The sequence below is a fragment of the Oppia nitens genome, unplaced genomic scaffold, assembly GCF_028296485.1.
Source record: "Oppia nitens isolate AA-2021 unplaced genomic scaffold, nextdenovo-longstitch-racon4-pilon3 scaffold10_pilon_pilon_pilon, whole genome shotgun sequence".
In the NCBI taxonomy this organism is placed as follows: domain Eukaryota; kingdom Metazoa; phylum Arthropoda; class Arachnida; order Sarcoptiformes; family Oppiidae; genus Oppia; species Oppia nitens.
Window position 1 is genome coordinate 689,764 of NW_026533189.1, and position 17,493 is coordinate 707,256.

General features: G+C 30.1%; 8 protein-coding genes across 8 annotated transcripts; 5 read left to right on the forward strand and 3 right to left on the reverse strand.

The window, feature by feature from the left end:
• Nucleotides 1–165: 165 nt before the first annotated feature.
• Nucleotides 166–3,674, reverse strand: LOC128954839 (transcription initiation factor TFIID subunit 6-like). The gene is made up of 4 exons (XM_054300479.1): nt 3,595–3,674; nt 784–2,265; nt 645–720; nt 166–582 (listed from the first exon to the last, which is right to left on the reverse strand). Exons 2-4 carry the CDS (start codon nt 2,056–2,058, stop codon nt 182–184), a joined length of 1,752 nt encoding a protein of 583 aa, XP_054156454.1. The 5' UTR covers nt 2,059–2,265; nt 3,595–3,674; the 3' UTR covers nt 166–181.
• Nucleotides 3,675–3,753: 79 nt separating this feature from the next.
• On the forward strand, nt 3,754–5,502 carry LOC128955244 (40S ribosomal protein S8-like). The gene is made up of 6 exons (XM_054300932.1): nt 3,754–3,812; nt 4,079–4,185; nt 4,403–4,502; nt 4,704–4,879; nt 5,038–5,167; nt 5,346–5,502. The coding sequence occupies exons 1-6, from the start codon at nt 3,809–3,811 to the stop codon at nt 5,453–5,455; spliced, it is 627 nt and encodes a 208-aa protein (XP_054156907.1). The 5' UTR covers nt 3,754–3,808; the 3' UTR covers nt 5,456–5,502.
• A 104-nt stretch (nt 5,503–5,606) lies between these two features.
• LOC128954939 (protein disulfide-isomerase A6 homolog) lies at nt 5,607–7,412 on the reverse strand. Its single transcript, XM_054300593.1, has 3 exons — nt 7,148–7,412; nt 5,824–7,052; nt 5,607–5,765 (listed from the first exon to the last, which is right to left on the reverse strand). Exons 1-3 carry the CDS (start codon nt 7,161–7,163, stop codon nt 5,712–5,714), a joined length of 1,299 nt encoding a protein of 432 aa, XP_054156568.1. The 5' UTR covers nt 7,164–7,412; the 3' UTR covers nt 5,607–5,711.
• A 495-nt stretch (nt 7,413–7,907) lies between these two features.
• LOC128964491 (uncharacterized) lies at nt 7,908–9,227 on the forward strand. Its single transcript, XM_054311140.1, has one exon. It carries the CDS (start codon nt 7,908–7,910, stop codon nt 9,225–9,227), a length of 1,320 nt encoding a protein of 439 aa, XP_054167115.1.
• Nucleotides 9,228–9,581: 354 nt separating this feature from the next.
• LOC128955452 (elongin-B-like) lies at nt 9,582–10,468 on the forward strand. Its single transcript, XM_054301160.1, has 3 exons — nt 9,582–9,741; nt 9,965–10,208; nt 10,276–10,468. The coding sequence occupies exons 1-3, from the start codon at nt 9,739–9,741 to the stop codon at nt 10,389–10,391; spliced, it is 363 nt and encodes a 120-aa protein (XP_054157135.1). The 5' UTR covers nt 9,582–9,738; the 3' UTR covers nt 10,392–10,468.
• A 1,788-nt stretch (nt 10,469–12,256) lies between these two features.
• On the forward strand, nt 12,257–13,455 carry LOC128955037 (testis-expressed protein 264 homolog). The gene is made up of 2 exons (XM_054300707.1): nt 12,257–12,944; nt 13,024–13,455. The coding sequence occupies exons 1-2, from the start codon at nt 12,471–12,473 to the stop codon at nt 13,339–13,341; spliced, it is 792 nt and encodes a 263-aa protein (XP_054156682.1). The 5' UTR covers nt 12,257–12,470; the 3' UTR covers nt 13,342–13,455.
• Nucleotides 13,456–13,894: 439 nt separating this feature from the next.
• Nucleotides 13,895–14,961, reverse strand: LOC128955139 (BLOC-1-related complex subunit 8-like). Its single transcript, XM_054300817.1, has 3 exons — nt 14,727–14,961; nt 14,551–14,663; nt 13,895–14,488 (listed from the first exon to the last, which is right to left on the reverse strand). Exons 1-3 carry the CDS (start codon nt 14,776–14,778, stop codon nt 13,964–13,966), a joined length of 690 nt encoding a protein of 229 aa, XP_054156792.1. The 5' UTR covers nt 14,779–14,961; the 3' UTR covers nt 13,895–13,963.
• Nucleotides 14,962–15,046: 85 nt separating this feature from the next.
• On the forward strand, nt 15,047–16,212 carry LOC128955346 (60S ribosomal protein L11-like). Its single transcript, XM_054301047.1, has 3 exons — nt 15,047–15,071; nt 15,484–15,774; nt 15,836–16,212. Exons 1-3 carry the CDS (start codon nt 15,060–15,062, stop codon nt 16,115–16,117), a joined length of 585 nt encoding a protein of 194 aa, XP_054157022.1. The 5' UTR covers nt 15,047–15,059; the 3' UTR covers nt 16,118–16,212.
• The last annotated feature ends 1,281 nt before the right edge of the window (nt 16,213–17,493 follow it).

Below are 17,493 nucleotides of genomic sequence, written 5' to 3' on the forward strand. Positions count from 1 at the left end.
TAGTGAAAATCAATATTTTATTGATTTATACAAATTATTATCTTGTTTTAAATGTCTAAAAAATTGTTGATTTATATATTTTTATATTCCAATTGGACTAAATATTTAATTTACAATATATTTTTATATTTACTCATATATATAAAAAATAATGTTTTAATGTCAATAATGTAATGTTAATTTATGGTTGCGATGATTGATTGGGTGATTGAATCATTGAATTATTACCGATCATAACATATCTCTGGACAGCTGGACTTCCCGGGCCTGTAGGCGTCCCAAAGCGTACAAAACCAGGTGAACCGGTATGTGTTGGAGTGTTAGCCCCTGGTGTAGTAGGCTGTTGAAGAACCACTATTTTTTGATGATTACCAGAAGTTCCGATAGCGGGAGGTCTTCTTACTGCAGATGTTAACTGTCCCTGAAGTTGAAGTCTATTACCAACAACACTATTAGTTGTCACCGATGGTATGCTTGTAGGACGTGGAGAGTTTAAAGGCAACTGATAGGATATAGTATTTCCTAATTGCGATCCTATTTGTTGTGTCAATGGTGTGCCCGCCGTTCGCGATCTCACTACAGCTGTAGAAATTTGGTATTTAATTAAAATAACTTAAAAATAATTATTTAATTAACAGTATTACCGGAATGAAGTGCTGGACCTAAATATCCAAACTCTGTCCGATATTCTTCGAGAACATCGGGTCCGGAACGTGATGTCTATAATAATAATAGGTTTTACAGTAAATTATTACAGATATTAAAATTGATGATTTACTATACCTTAAGACAGTTCGGCAAAACTCTTAACAGTAGTTGTTTGATATGTTCTGCGGCCGATTTGTCTGCACTCGGAGTATTCGGTGTTTCAAAATAAACACGAATTTTCTCTCCGATTGATTTCAATCTTTTTAACAGAAAAGTTCGCTGAACTTCAGGACCTAATTCGCAAAGACCAGAAACGGCTCCGTAAGAGGTGGCCATTGGAAGGCGCTCTCTGTCTAGAGATTGGCTTAACAATTGTGTGACTCGTGTCTGAACATTATTAGTGGATGTGTTAAAATTTTTGCAGATTTGAGATAAAAGACGGGATGCAAAGTCACGAAGTGCCCAATGATTGTCCACATCTGGTCTCATACAAAGTTGTTTGGAAACAATACACGTTAGCACTGTTGGTATGAGTTCATGTAAATACTTCTCGAGATAGAGATTATGGTTATCAAGCAATGCCTTAACCATTCTCATCAAATATATAAGAAGTGCTAAATTATTTTGAACCACATTTACTTTGACGCCTTCACTGATGAAAGTACACAAACGGGGAAGCATTTGATGCAAACCGGGATCGTATGTAAGCGATTGTAATGCTTCAGACCGACGGCCCTCATCAGACCCGACACACGCTTCTGTTATTTCTTTATAGTAAAGCTGCTGTTCAACAGATAACTCATGAGTTGCAAACTGCTTCACTCTAACCATTTCCATCTGTTTTTTCTTTTTCTGTTGAAGTTTTTGTTGTTGATTTGGTTTTATTTGTGACGATTTCTTCAAAGCCAACGCTGGATCAACACTTTCAGTTCTTTGTTGATCACGTGACAGTGGCGGTGGGTTTTCAGGTATCGACGGTTGTATGCCATCGATGCTTAACCAGTGGACTTTGAGTGCAACGTCTTGAGGCAGTTTTGGTTGCATTGGACTCGTTAGCACTTCAGCCAAATCTATTTCTTTTTCTTCATTAAAAAACAGTTCCCGACCGCCACCGGATGCAAACCGAAAGGGCGGGTGTTCTGAGTTAGTGAAACCTAATAGCGGTTCAATATTTTTATTCTTGAGGGCGAAGTCGATGTCGGATGTGTTGACACAATGCCTTTTGGAGTGCATCGCAAACTTGAGTGAATCCTGAAGAATACATTTGACCCGATAAGAAACATCTTCGGCTAATAATCGTGAGGCGTCGTCAGTAATGTTAGAGATGCCCAACTGGTCACCAATCAGTTTGATTGTGTCCACACCAAAGTGGCCCACAGTCTGAGGCGCGGACTTCTCTTTGGCGCTCATCGTGTGGTCAGTGTTTGGGCTTCTGGTCGACCGTTGCGGACATCAAATGTAATCACTGTTTGTCACATTCAATGTGTGTCAACACAAACAACAATAATAATCACTAAATGGTGTCAAATGTCGGCAAATGTTTGAAACAATTGAAAAATAAATTGAATTTTTGAGTCAATACTCAATCCTATGATTGGACTCTCAAAGCAATCATTACTTACATATAGTTAGGGTTAGATCAGATTCCCTCCCTCGTCTTATTTTCCATAAGTTCCTTATATTCCCTGTTCCCTGGGAATTCCCTGCACACAGAAAGTTCCTGTATATTTTAGAGAATAAATGTTCCCTAAATTTTGGGAACTTTTAGAGAATTTTTATTCACTGATAGCTTTGCTATTATTTTATGAAAAAGTTGGTAATTATTGGGGAATTTGATCCAAAAATTAGGGAACTTAACCCTAACATACATTACGGTAGTCTAAAGTTAACTTTTTTGTGTCGTATGTGTTGTAAAACTAAAGGGATTTTTTAATGAGTAATAGTTTATATATAGTACTATAGTATTGTCTACAATAGTTTAATCTAAATTTATTAATATTAATTATGTTTAATTATTTTTAACTAATTATGTATAGTTACTTTAACTAAATATTATATTTAATCATATAAATTATATAATATCTAATTTTGATAGTTCTAAAATAACTTAATTAATTATTAATTGTCTAATATACTGTAATTACAAATACATGTAAATCTCTCACACAAAACTCTTTATAAATTATCAATAAATTAATTGATTAAAAAATAAACTTTATTTTGCATTTAAATTTCACAATCACAAAATCACAAAAAATTCCTAATTCTAATGAAAAATTTGGTATTAAAATTCTAAAACTTTAGGAAACAAAAATCATAAAAATTTCCTAAATTAAAGTTAACTTTTTGTATTAAATGTTCTTAATTTTTTGGAAAAAATTTACCTAAAATGTTAGCAAAAGTTCTCAAAATTTTCATAAATTAAAGCTAACTTTTTGTTTAAATTTTCTAAAACTTTTGGATAAAAAATTCCTAAAAAGTACCTAAAATATTAGTAAAAGTTTTAGTCACAATAAATTCCTAAATTTTTCATTAAATTTTAACTAAATTTTTGACATCAATTTTTCCAGGGGGACTTTTTTGATCATTTTTTGTTCCCAAACACTTCTGTGTGTGGGAAGACATTTCCTTGTGGTACCACCTATCATACACTAACTCACATTACATAATGTTTAATTAAAAACACGTTTGTATAGTAAATGTCTACAAAATGTATTTAATGTTTTTACTAAATGTTTAATAATATTTTAATCATATTTTGATTGAGTTATTACTAACATACTGGTCCCAATGAAACACATAGATTAGGTACTTTTTAATGTATGACAAATTATATTTTCCCTTTCTAACGATCAAGGGAGGGAATATAATATATTTTCCATATTTTCCGGGAAAATTGGAGGGAATTTATTTGGGAACTTCCCTCCCTCGGAATCTCAATCTAACCCTACATATAGTAAGCAATTGTAGCACTCATTCAACACATTGATTGGCGAAACTATACGTAAACTAATACAAAGTGTAACGTTATATGTGTTATACATGAATGCAATGTTAAGACCATTGATGCCATAGATGTCACTATAAATACAGAGACAATACAATACATTAGTGATTGAGAGCACAACACGTTTGCGTCCTTTTCCGGCACTCATTARCTATGGGTAAGTCATACCACTAACCACTCAATTACTTTGTGGCCAACTATTCATATCAGACCATCAATTATTGATTCAGTTTTATAACAATTATTACATTAATTACTTAGTTATTAAATTAATTAATATATTTTATTAATGATATCGATATTAATGATGGTTTGAATGGATGTGTTGAGCCATAGATAGAGTGCAACGTGTTTTGCATTGAAATGCATTTTTTCTATTGTAAATGAATGGTCTGACCAATTGATCTGATCTCATGTCTTAAGGTATATCTCGAGATCACTGGCATAAGCGCAGGAAGACCGGCGGCAAACGTAAGCCGCTCCGGAAGAAGAGGAAGTTCGAGTTGGGCCGACCCGCGGCCAACACTAAGGTTTGTATTTATGATGAGATCTGGTTTTGCAATTGTATTCAATTGCTTAAGATTTATGTGTTTTGAATTGTCTTAAAACTAAATGATGTCATTCATGCGTGTCATCTGTTACTTAATTGATGATAAAAGCTCGCCGTTCTGATGTTAAATACATATCTTGAATCAGACCACGTGTTTCTTARGATTTAACAATTAATAGTATTGTACTGTTTGTTAGATCGGCCCAAAGCGCGTGCATTTGGTTCGTACCAGAGGTGGTAATCGTAAGTTTCGAGCCCTTCGTCTCGATCACGGAAACTTCTCGTGGACTTCGGAACGTAAGTCTATATTTTCAACCGGAAGTACTATTTTTGATCTTAAGGCCTAATGTTAGTAATAGTGATGAAAACATGAATTGCTTCGTATGATTGATTTGATTACAAGAATTCATTCCCACAGCGATCTGAGACTATATTTCTTATATTTTTTACTAAAATAATAGTGAAATGCATTGGTATATAGTGTTAATTATTTGTTAGGTACAACCCGTAAGACCCGTATCATTGACGTTGTGTACAACGCTTCCAACAATGAGTTGGTTCGTACCAAGACTTTGGTGAAGAACTGTATTGTATTGATTGATGCGACGCCATTCAGGTTATGGTATGAGAACCATTACGCTCAACCATTGGGACGCAAAAAGGGCGTCAAATTGGTTAGTATTGAACARTTGATGTTTAATGTCCTAAATGATGATTCAAAGTAAACACCATCTTTCGACTGATTTATTGATGTGAAACACTTTGTTACTGATTCGACTAATTTGTTTAAATATTAAATTATAAAAGTATTAAATTTTAATGTTATGTTTAGACGGAAGCCGAAGAAGAAGTATTCAATAAGAAGAGGAGTAAAAAGTGCGAAAAGAAATATAAGTTGAGACAAAAAGTGGCGAAAGTAGAGCCGGCTCTCGACGACCAGTTTATGGCCGGAAGAGTACTCGGTTTGTAGTTTTAGATTTGCTTTTARATGATTACCTAAATATGATGACCAACTCTCTCATTGAATCACTTTGTGTTTAATGATTAAATTCATAGTTACTCTGATTTTAGTTATTTTTCAAATTGTATTAATGTATGATTTACCAAAATAGTGACTAAAATTGTCTATTATTTAAACAGCGTGTTTAGGATCACGTCCGGGACAAGTGGGCAGAGCTGATGGCTATATACTGGAGGGTAAAGAGTTGGAGTTCTACCTAAAGAAAATTAAGGCTAAGAAAGGCAAATAAACTATTGATGTAATGTCTTAATAAATTTTTCAATAAAAATTGGATTTAAATTATTTTTGTTAAAAATTTTATTCTTTTTATTTAATTTTTTTTGAAAATAATTTATTGTAAAAATGACTTATGAAACGACATTAAATGACATTTTAAATTAATATAATTTAAAAGAGGAATAATTGTGTTACTCGTGTCGTACGTATCTCTCTTTAAAGTTAGTAATGGAAGCAAATGATCACAATATGTATATAAGTTTCGATAATTATAACTCTTGATGTCCGCTATCGCTTTCAATTTCTTCGTCAACAATTGGTAACTGTTTGAGAAAAAACTTGATTAAAATGATTGTTACAATGGAATGGATAGCAAAATACCTGTCCGTCCTTTCCATCCCATGATTCAGTCTTTTGAATGGTCGGTAATTTGGCGCCTCTAATGGGAGAACTTGATCCTCGGCCGTACATTAAGTCACGCAGAAAGCTGTTAATTCCGTCGTAACTAAAAGAGCCGCGAAGTAATGAGTACTTCATTTTTCTGACATTAACGACAGCCATAGCTGGATATCCAAAGCCGCCGATTTCAAGTGATTCCTCGACTTCTGGTTGTGCCATAGCTTCGATCCAAAGGTAGGCCCACTTGTTTTTCTTAAACTTCTCGCCAATTTTCTTCAAAGTGTCGATAAAACCGTTTCGACATTTGGCATCACAATCAAGAATATGAGGTAATACTGAAATGACACACAATTGTTGGTCTTCACAGATCTTAAGGGACTCTTCATTAATCAGTTGTTTCACTTCAGGCGGCGGTGCGTTTTCAGACAGTTTGTCGAGAGCTGTGTTAATGATATCGTTAACGGCTCGCCCGCCCTCATAATCTTCAACCTCTCCGCGCGAAAATATTTTGATTGTCGGAAAACCTTTAATATTATATTTGCCGGCAGTCACGGTATGAACGGTTGCATCGAGAGCTCCCACTTTGACTTTGCCCTTAAGCTCAGTGGCCGCTTCGGCCCAAATCGGTTCTAAATTCTTACAGTGTCCACACCACGGAGCAAAAAATTCAACTAACCATAAGTCGTTACTATTCAAAACTTTTTCTTCGAAGTTGGAATCAGTCAATTCAATAACATCTTTTTTGTCCGCTTGTTTACGACCACTGCCCGATGATCCGCCACCAGAACCACCACCAACTCGACTGTCAACTACTTTCCTCAACTCTTTAAAGGCACTGTCTATCAGTCCAGCAGAAGATCGCGGACCGCTATAGTCAACCGGACTTTTTTTGTTTGCACCGAATATCTTAATTGTGGGAAACCCTCGGACACCAAATCTGGATCCCAGAGACTGATGTTGATCTGCATCGACTGAACCGACTTTAACGACACCTTTAAGTGCTTTGGCAGCTTTTGTATACTCGGGAACCAATGATTTGCAGTGTCCACACCACGGGGCAAAAAACTCTACGATCCAAATATCATCCGAATCGGTGACCCGACTCTCGAAGTTATTGGGATTCAATTCAATCACATCTGAACTCTTGTCGTATAAGGAATGACACGTTTGGCTAAATGTTAGCACAATTACTGTCAATACATTCAATGAAACTAATGGACCAAATAAAGAGTTCATTCATTAAAATTTCAACAATTATTCAAAACAACAGATGAAAGTAAAAGTTAGGATTTCTCTAATTAATTACCTCTTAATGAATACATTTGTCGTACAAATCAAGACTTTAATTAATAAAAATTTAAATTAAATAAACTTTTATTGACTAATAATATGTTAAATCAATGGAAACTCGATATTAATAAAAAATTAAATGAAAATTATAATGAATTTGACGGACAATACATAATACCGGTCCCTATATATGACTGAACTTACAGTACATATGCATTGATATACAAACAGTGCTTATATTGAATGTAATGAATGCCAACCAATTCGTGTCGAAATCCCATTGGTTTTCATCATTTGACTACACTTTCCAATACAACTCTTCAATAGACATATTATAGTGAGTGTGCCTTTCGGTCATTCACTTATCCCACGACTCTATCGCTGCTAATACTCGTGTCTTATGTAATGCTAATACAAATCAAACAATTTATTTAATTTTTCGTTGTTTTTCATATAACATAACACATGCTATCTATTGTTTGATTGGATATTCATTTTATTATAAATTTATTAATTTAAATAACATTGATTTCTACACTCACTATAGATATACAGTATTTACAAACAATTAATACATAAGTTTTAGTTAAAAAAAAATATTGTAAACAAAAATAATTAAATGACATTTGTTTTGTAAATAATTTAATTAATTTTAAGTAAAATAAAATTCAATTCAATTAATTATATGATATGATATGATATWTATATAAATTCATAAATTAATCATAAATTGTCTGAATATATGATTATTATTATTATTTAATGCTTTGATCGCAATGTTTGTCAACCGATTGCTATCACTGAACAAACGCCACAATTTGATGACAATTTGTGGCAATTATTTGATGCGAAATAACACCGATTTGTTGTCATCTGCGGTCACAAAGATATTATGCTATCGTTTGGTTCACTCGACAAATATCCATGAAATCGATTATTTATTTTCAAAGTACAAGTTGTCTCTCAAATCGTCGTCCGGACGACAAAGTTATGGCCAACAGTCGGCTCTTCAGCACTTTAACACAATTTCCGATTTCAATTTCGAGACCGACAAAGACGTGACAATTAAAACATTAAGACAAGTCTTAGAGATCCGCAAAAGTGATTCACGATTTCTAGTTAAGAATTATCCCAATTTGTTGGACATTTCTGAACAACAAATTGAAAAACAAGTGTTTCTGTTGACAGACAGGTTTGCACTGAATTGTGACCACTTCTTGAGCTGTCCGTGGGTTCTGTACCTACCGTTTCAATTTATTACTGAACGTCTTCGGCCATTAGGTCCGATCACTATTGACTGCAATCATTTAGTCCTTCTTTTATTGCCTTTAATATCATATGATAGTGTCGTCAAAAAGATAAAGAAAAATAATATTAAAGAAAATACTTTTGAAGATTTCAATCAAAAGTTAAATTTGTTTACAACTAATCTTAATATTATTAATCAAGAGTTTTGTGATTTAATTCATGAAAACACATTTCTTTATTATTATGATTATCATCGACTTAAGACAATTATGGATTTATTAAAGAAAGCAAATATTAATACAGATATCATAACTTCTGACATAAAAGTCTTTACACATAATATCGATGTTATGAATAAGAGAATTGATAAATGCATTGAATATAATATGCCGGTTAAGACATGGATGTTAAGGTCCTCTGAAGAATCATTTCAAGTATGTCTACAAAGACATAACGACAACAAGAAAGTACTTAAGGATTATGATAACAATATAGAGTATATGACTTCACATTTGAATTGCAATAAAAATGTCATCCAATTAATGACAAAAAGATATCCACGAATTGTTAAGATCAGCGCCAAGAAGTTGTCTGAAAAGTTATCGTTTTTGTTTAAAAAAGGATTCACTGCTTATCACATCATCGATACACCGAAGATATTGTTTCATTCGGTCGATACTCTGGTTCACAGAATTAAAGAATTGGAAAAAATCAATATTCATTTGAATTCATTAAAAATTTTGACATTAAGTGAAAAAGAGTATCAAAAGCTGATCCAACAATTTAAATCAGTTAAACTAAATGGATATAACTCTGAAAATGATTCAAAACAAAATATATCCACTTAAAGATATAACTAATTGTATTAAAAGTTGTAATTTTTAATTATTATATGTTTTTTTAAATGCTATTATACAGTATAATACATTTACTTATGTAAAAATGCTACTAATATTAAATATTTGTCATTTATTGCAATAATGTATTAAATTGAATAAAATTAGATAATATGAAAATTTGCTTAAAATTAATGAATTATTGAATTAGTTTCGTATATTTGAAAAGTTAATTCACTGATTAGTGTATATACAGTATTATAGGATATAATACAATATATTAATTATATCTATTAATATAATATATGTATTAATGTTATGATTGACTACAAAGTGATTGTCATTCATATACTGCGCGTACAATAGTGTAACAGAAGTGCCATTGGTTTCTATAGTAACGGATTGAGTGTTTGTCCAGAGAGGGGTCTCAGCGGGCAATCAAATGATTGAATAAATCGGCGATTATTTTGTGTTTTGTTTTCATTTATTTACCATTTGTTTGATTCAAGACATCAGCCAAACAATGGTATGAATCCAATGATATATTATTACCATTTGATTGCATTTAGCCATCAATTATACTGTCATTCAGTGTTCGCCACATTGAATGACAAAACAATTTTATTGTAAACAATGAAATACTTAATGTCTTAGTTGTCTTCAATCAAATTGTTTATTGATTGGATGCGATGAGTGATTGTTACCATAGATGACATTATCTTACAATATATGCTCTATTGTTTTCATAGGATGTCTTTTTGATGGTCAGACGCAAAAAGATGACAATTTTTTTGGACGCCAAAGAGACCACTTCTGTCATTGATTTGAAGCGAATGATTGGTGGCATCACAAAGACATTACCTGAAGATCAGAGATTATTTAAAGACGACGAAGTTATGGACGACAGGAAGTGCTTAACTGACTATAATCTGAACCCAACGACAGCCAAAGCACAGTCACCGGCGACTATCGGTCTCTGTTATCGAGACGGAGGTTTGACTATTGATTTATTATATTTTATGTGATTTTCATTAATCACTCTATTATTTGTGTCTTTTAGAGACCGGAAAGTTTGAAAATCTTGAGATAACAGTGCTGTCGACGCCTCCAGAACTGCCTGATGTCATGAAATCTCCCGAAACTCAATGTCAAACACACGATCAAAGTGTCAATTGATTTGATCTAAACAGATATACAGACAATTTTGGTGTCAATTTTACGATATAATAATAATAATAATATTAATGAATTAGCATTACTTATCTAWTATTTAAATATTTAAATATATTGTTTTATTTTTTACATTACCCTAACACTTAAAAATTCAGATAAATAGAGTATTCATTGAAAAATGTGTAGAAAACAACAAATTTATATCATTTAAGATCTTTGATTTTAAAATGTAAAGCAATTAATTTAATTATTATATTTGTTTGTTATAAACGAAATCCAGTTTTTAGGCTTTCAAGTAAACTCTAGATTGTATTTAATTTCACTGTTTTTTTTTAATTTTGTAGAGATTAGATATAAAAATAATTTTAGGTAATCAATTAAACGCAACTTTTAACAAATTATTAATTTGTTTTGTTTGTTAAATATCTACCTATAAATACATAAATAATTTTGTTATATTTTTGATTTAATTACAGTAATTTATTTTCCAAAATTGTATGAATATTTGCAAATTTTTTCAATAATTTATTTATTTGCTTCTTTTCTTAACTCTAATTTACTATTTTATATTTATATAAATATATATGCATATTATAATTATTATAAATATAATTTGTGTTTAATTAAGTAAATTTATAACTAAAAAAAGTTTTAAAGGCAAAGAAATATACAATCATTTATAGTAAAATTATTATTATATGAATGTAAGTGGTATTAAAGTAGAATTGATTTATTTATAGATTTATGATCATTACTAAGTGAGTGCCTAATTCATTATTAGTGTAACTAATTTTAATTATAAAATATTATTTCAATAATTGTTAAATTTGTTTAAAATCATTAATATCTTATTTAAAAAAACAACTCATATATTCCTATAACTTATAACAATATAAATATCTTAATAACTTACGGTATTTGCAAGTCATTAAAAATGTTGCTTACTTTAGGAGAAAAAACTTAAGACTACCGTAACATACAAATTGAATAAATTAATTTTGAATAAATCAATTCTAATTAATACAGCTTACAATTTATTTGTGTTTTTTTGAACATTAAAAATATTAGAAAATTTTTTATATTAAAACTTTATTTTGTTTTACTTCACTATATTTGTCAACAATATTTGAAAAAAAACTCAAAAAAAAAAACAAATTGTACTCAAAATATGTTTATTTTTTAAATAAYAAAACATTGTGAAAGAATTTTTTAAAAGTACAATAAAAAACACTTATTTTATTTCAATGAAATGATTAATTTAACTATTAATTAATAAAGATTTTTTAATGATTTCATTAGATTATTAAAAGCAATTTGATTTGATTACTAAATGATGATTAGTTATAATTAATAAATATTCAATAGTTTTAAATGAAATTATTATAAAAGTATTTATATTACAAATGAAACAAATATTTTTCATTCATATATCTATTATTATTATTATAATTATTATTTTAAATGTGATAATTACTAGTGGTTTTACTATTAGTAGTAAATATAGAGAGAGAATATTCTTGACATTGAATTTAATGCAAATGTAAGCAAAACTATTCAAATTAAAGTCATTTATATTTATTTTCATAGATTTCGCTTCAAAAGTGTTTTATGTAATATATTTTTATCACTCAAAGAGTATATTTAATAATAATAATAATAATAATAATAATATAGAAAATATAAAAATATCTTATCATATACTGTATTAATACTGTGTGTATAAGTGTCTTATATATTAGTGGTAAATACTGTATAATAGTGTTATTATTATACTGTAATAATAAATGTATTGGTATTGCTCTACAAATACATGTTTTRGTTATATCTGTATTTAAGTTGTAATCAATGCTATAATAAAACATAATATAAATTACTGTAAAAAGCAATGCATTCAACAATAATAACAATAAGTGTCGACTCATTCATTGACTCTAATAATTAATTGATGAGTCAATGTTTGATAGCATTGGATCAGTGATTGAAATCATTATATAATACAATAAATAACAATAAAAAAGACAATAAACTGTTAATTAATTATTAAGTGTTAAGTATTGACCAAAAGATTGTCATTAAAATAAAATGTTGTTATTATTGTTAACAATAGTGTTGTTTATAGTGTTTTGTTTGACTGTGTTTTATGCGTTACAATACTTTGGTTTGTTTGAGTCAATTGAAGTGAGTGTGGGTTCGCCTCCCTATGCCTTCGGTGGTCAACCCGTGGCCTACAAGAAACAAAGGGGTTGTTATTCAGACGCGTCGCATATGTTTACCGAAGTGGTGTCATTAGTGCCCAAACTGTACACTTTCGGCATATACTTGGATGTGCCCAACGATGACAACCGCAACAAATGCCGGTATTTGGTCGGAGTCCTACTCAATGCCGATTCCGAAGATTTTGAGTCCAATAAATTGCTTTTAGAGAGCAAAGGCTATACTTGTGGTCAACTGCCAGATGTCGATCATGTGGTGCATACAGTCTTTCCCTTTCGTTCAGTCATATCAGTGGCCATTGCCATCAAAAGAGTTTATCCCGTCATTCAATCATATATTATCGTAAGATTTTTATAATACTTTTGAATTGTGTTTTTTGTTTAATTATTTATTATAAATTAATTTTGTTGACAATCTTCAGGAACATAATCTTTGTGCTCATCCGGCGATTGAAGTATACGACGATAAAAATATTAATTTTATGTATCCTTTGGCCAAACAAAACCAATTCTACCATTTGTATGGTGAAGATGCTAATGAAGACAATGAAGATGACAGTGACGACGATAATACCGAAGAAGACGATGACGAACCAGAAGAGGATAAAATAATTGGTAAGACTTCACAAAATGACGACAACGACGGTATTCATATGAGATTAAGAAGTTCTAAGTCGAAGAAAAGCTCAAATAGCAGTACCAGCTCTTCATTTGAAGAATTGGTTGCTGAAGACTCTTAAAAAGATAATCTTAGAATTACAAGAGTTTTCATAAATTTAAACAATTCATTCCCCAAACACTGCAAATGGTTATTAAATATGCGGCTCTTTCTCTCTTTTCTTTACATAAATTGTCATTTAGTGTGCAATCTCTCACTAAATTAATAAACATTGAATTGAATATTTAAATTCATGTATAATAACAGAATTAATTGAAGTTAATACAAAAAAATGGTACAATAATTGAATAATTTTTTTTAGAAAAAGATATTTTAAATGGATATTTAAAATGATTTTGGATTATTGTTTTAAAAATTAAATACCGGTTGTTAATAATTCCAGAGTCAAAACCAATAATTATAATTAAATTATTATTTTAATTGGTTTTAGGTTTGTGTGATATTAATTAATATAAAGTGTCATTTATTTTAATTATTGTTGTTTTTTATGTAATATATTACATAGTGATTCAGTAAATGGTTATTTAATTATTAGTAAATAGTTTAATATTATGTAAATACCGTACCGGTAATTATTTTTTGATTTTAAATCAAACTTTTAATGTAAATCATTAATAAATAAATTATAAACAAATAAGAAAATAACAAAAATATACAACATTTTCAAATCACTAATTATAATACTAATCATTAGTTTTCTGTTCTTTGGTTTCTGGATGTGACTCTTGTGTTGACTCATAATCTGTTGGTTGAGGTATTTCTGAGTGACGTTTAGTTTGTGTGGACGAAAGGGAACCGGTTCTCGTCCTCTTAACCACAGTCGGTGTGTTTGATGTGAACTGATTGATAACAGTTCTTAAGTCTTTGAGATCAGCGCTGGCACTCGATGTGACCGATGCTAAAGATGCGGGCAATAGAGATGTCGGCAAATCAAATGATCCGGAAAAACGTTGAAACGGATGTCTATTAAAAGGACTGTTTATATTTTGTGCCGAAGATGTGGCCGAAGCGCCAGTTTTGGCCGCAACTCTCTGTTTGACATTCTCTTCGTAATCAATCTGTTGTTTCAAAAAAACAGAGTTCTTAAGCAATTCCTGGATATTCTGAAAGTGACATTCGGTTCCAGACATCGACTTTAGAGCACCGATAGAGTACTCCAAGTCAAAGAAATTGCCTTTTAATCGGTTCTGTAATTTCTTCATATCATTCTTCAAAATGTATTTAAATAAAAGACAATTAGTTAAAAGAGATAAACCATCACTTTATTTACCATTTTATCCATGAGTTGTGGTACAGACTTGTGACAGTGCTCTTGAATCCTAAAGCAGGCCAGCGATGGCTCATTGCCTAAGATATACATATTTTCAGATATCTTCTCACAGGCTGTCAAAACAAATGATTATAATATCATATGTGATAACTATTAATATTAGTAAAAAATAGTACTTTTCTTGGTTTTCTTTGCTAGATCTGAGTCGTTGTATTGTATTTCAGCCATTTGTGGATCCCTTCCTCGTCAACACTGTGACCACAATATCAAATCAATTGAAATGTCATTTATTTTAAAACTAATGTTTACATTGAATACTACACTGTATTTCACATTATTTATAACTCAATGTTTGCGAACATTTATACCCATTAAATATGTGAAACAAGTTTTATATGTACTTAAATAAAGGCCTAAACATGAATCGAYAAAACACTGACATAACTAACGTCTGGGTAATTGAAGTGCTGTTTAAATGAATGAATATTTAGTTTCCTTTTCCTCTAAACATGTCTTCAAAGGTAACGTGTCTTCAATTGATTTATCTTTAATTTAGTTAATATTTAGTTAAACACAAACTTTTATTATTAATTTAATTACTTTTTTGATTACTAATTGTCCACAAATTCATTTCTGTAAGACAATTGTTGATATTATTAGTTTAATATAAGTTTTTTAATACATGACTTTCATCGATGATCACAACTCTTGATTCAATAAACTAATGACCGGTTGATGATATAGTTGTGGTAATCGATGGCACAGTTTATGGCAGATGATTGTCTTATTAATACAAGAATCTGTATGAAAAGTGCCAAATATTATGAACAAAACTGCAACATGTCTTATGTCCATATTTTTCATGTCTAAGACATTACTATTTTTTTGTGATAAATGTTTACCATTTAATAATTGGTATATTTTATATAATAGGGTAAAATGGCAGACAAATCGGTGGTTAAGACCAAAAGGAAGGACAAAGCGAGTAATCCTATGAGAGAGGTTCGCATCCGTAAACTTTGTCTTAACATTTGTGTCGGCGAATCGGGTGACAGACTGACCCGGGCTTCAAAAGTGTTGGAACAGCTTACCGGTCAACAGCCGGTCTATTCAAAGGCTAGATATACTGTGCGATCATTTGGTATCAGAAGAAATGAGAAGATTGCTGTCCACTGCACAGTCAGAGGAGCCAAGGCTGAGGAGATCCTCGAAAAGGGTCTTAAGGTATGTCATAAATTAATTTTTTAAATATGAAAAATCTATTTATTTATTACTGTAATTATAGGTTAAAGAATACGAGTTGAGGAAAGACAACTTTTCCGATACGGGAAACTTCGGGTTCGGTATTCAAGAACACATTGATTTAGGTATCAAATACGACCCGAGTATTGGTATCTATGGTCTGGACTTTTTCGTTGTGTTGGGTCGTCCGGGTTTCAATGTGGCCCACAGGAGGCAAAAAACTGGACGCGTTGGACACCCGCACCGTTTGACTAAAGACGATGCCATCAAATGGTTTCAACAGAAATACGACGGCATTATTCTTCCGCCGAAATCTGGAAAATAAATATTTGAATTGAAATACTATTTGTATTAAATGATAACAATTTTGATCAATAAAAATGTGACCCAAAAAATGTTTGGCTTTGCTTTTATATAATCACCGGTTTATATTAATTATGTTTATTATACAGATATATCCTATATATTATCATATGTTTTATTACTTTGAAAATTAAATCATTTAAATTGTTGACATTTAATGAAATGTCATCTTTTATAATAAAATTATTTTTCTTACAATTTCCTTATAATTGTTTGAATTATATATTAAATCTTGTTTTATTCAGTAAATAATTTTGTTATAAAAATTATTGAAAATAGATTTGTTAAGCAATATATGAGTTAATAATAAAAACCTAACTTTTTTGTTAGTAATGTCACAATAATAGCAACAATTGCTATATCGCAACGTTTGTCATATTTAATTATAACTAGTCTAACAAATTTTGGGAACTAAAACTCGGGAATCGAAAAGTAAATATTTCTAAATTCAGTTTGTTTTCATTCATTCATTTTTTACTTTATATAATATCATTTATAAAGTAATTTTATATTTATTTTTTTTGTAAATTTTTACTCTCTGATATTAATGTAATGCAAAAAAATCAAAAAGATTTTTGTATTATTTCTATATTATAATAGTTTTTACTTAAAACTTTGTTACCTAGTCAGCTAGTAAACTTAGCTAGTCAGAAAATAAGTCAATTTAATTAAAAATTTTATCAATTTTTAGTTTTACTAAAATATAAAAATTGTGGAAAATGACAAAATTAATATAAATTGATTAAATTACAAATGTATAAACTTTAATCGCAATTAATTCTTAACTAATATTTAAAAATTATATAAATAATTGTGAATTTTCCTAATTTTTTATTAGTATAGTTATTACAGATTGATATAAAAATGGAATTAATGTGAAAATCATTTTTAATAAATAGAGTTATACTTATACTGTACTGTAATACTTAGTGATGTACCGATTGCAAAATGCGCAATTGCATTGGTCGGAAATTGCGTGAAATTGCCGCAATTGCAAAACATTTTATAGAACAATTTATAATTTTTTAAAAATTAACAAAATTTAAATGGTAAAGCAATATGAATAAAAACATAAATTAATTATATAAATTTTAATCATTTTATCATAAAATGTTGCCATCTAAAACCATGTTAAAAATAATAATAAATTAGTAAATTATCTTAATCTATAGTAAATCAAATTTTTAACGTTGTCAAAGTTAATTTTTATACATTCCCTCATGCGCGCAATTTCAAGCAATTTCAAGCAATTTTCAGCAATTGCGGCAATCGAAAATTGAATTGCAAAAAATTACCAACACTAGTAATACTGAACTGTATATTAATAATAGCAAAACA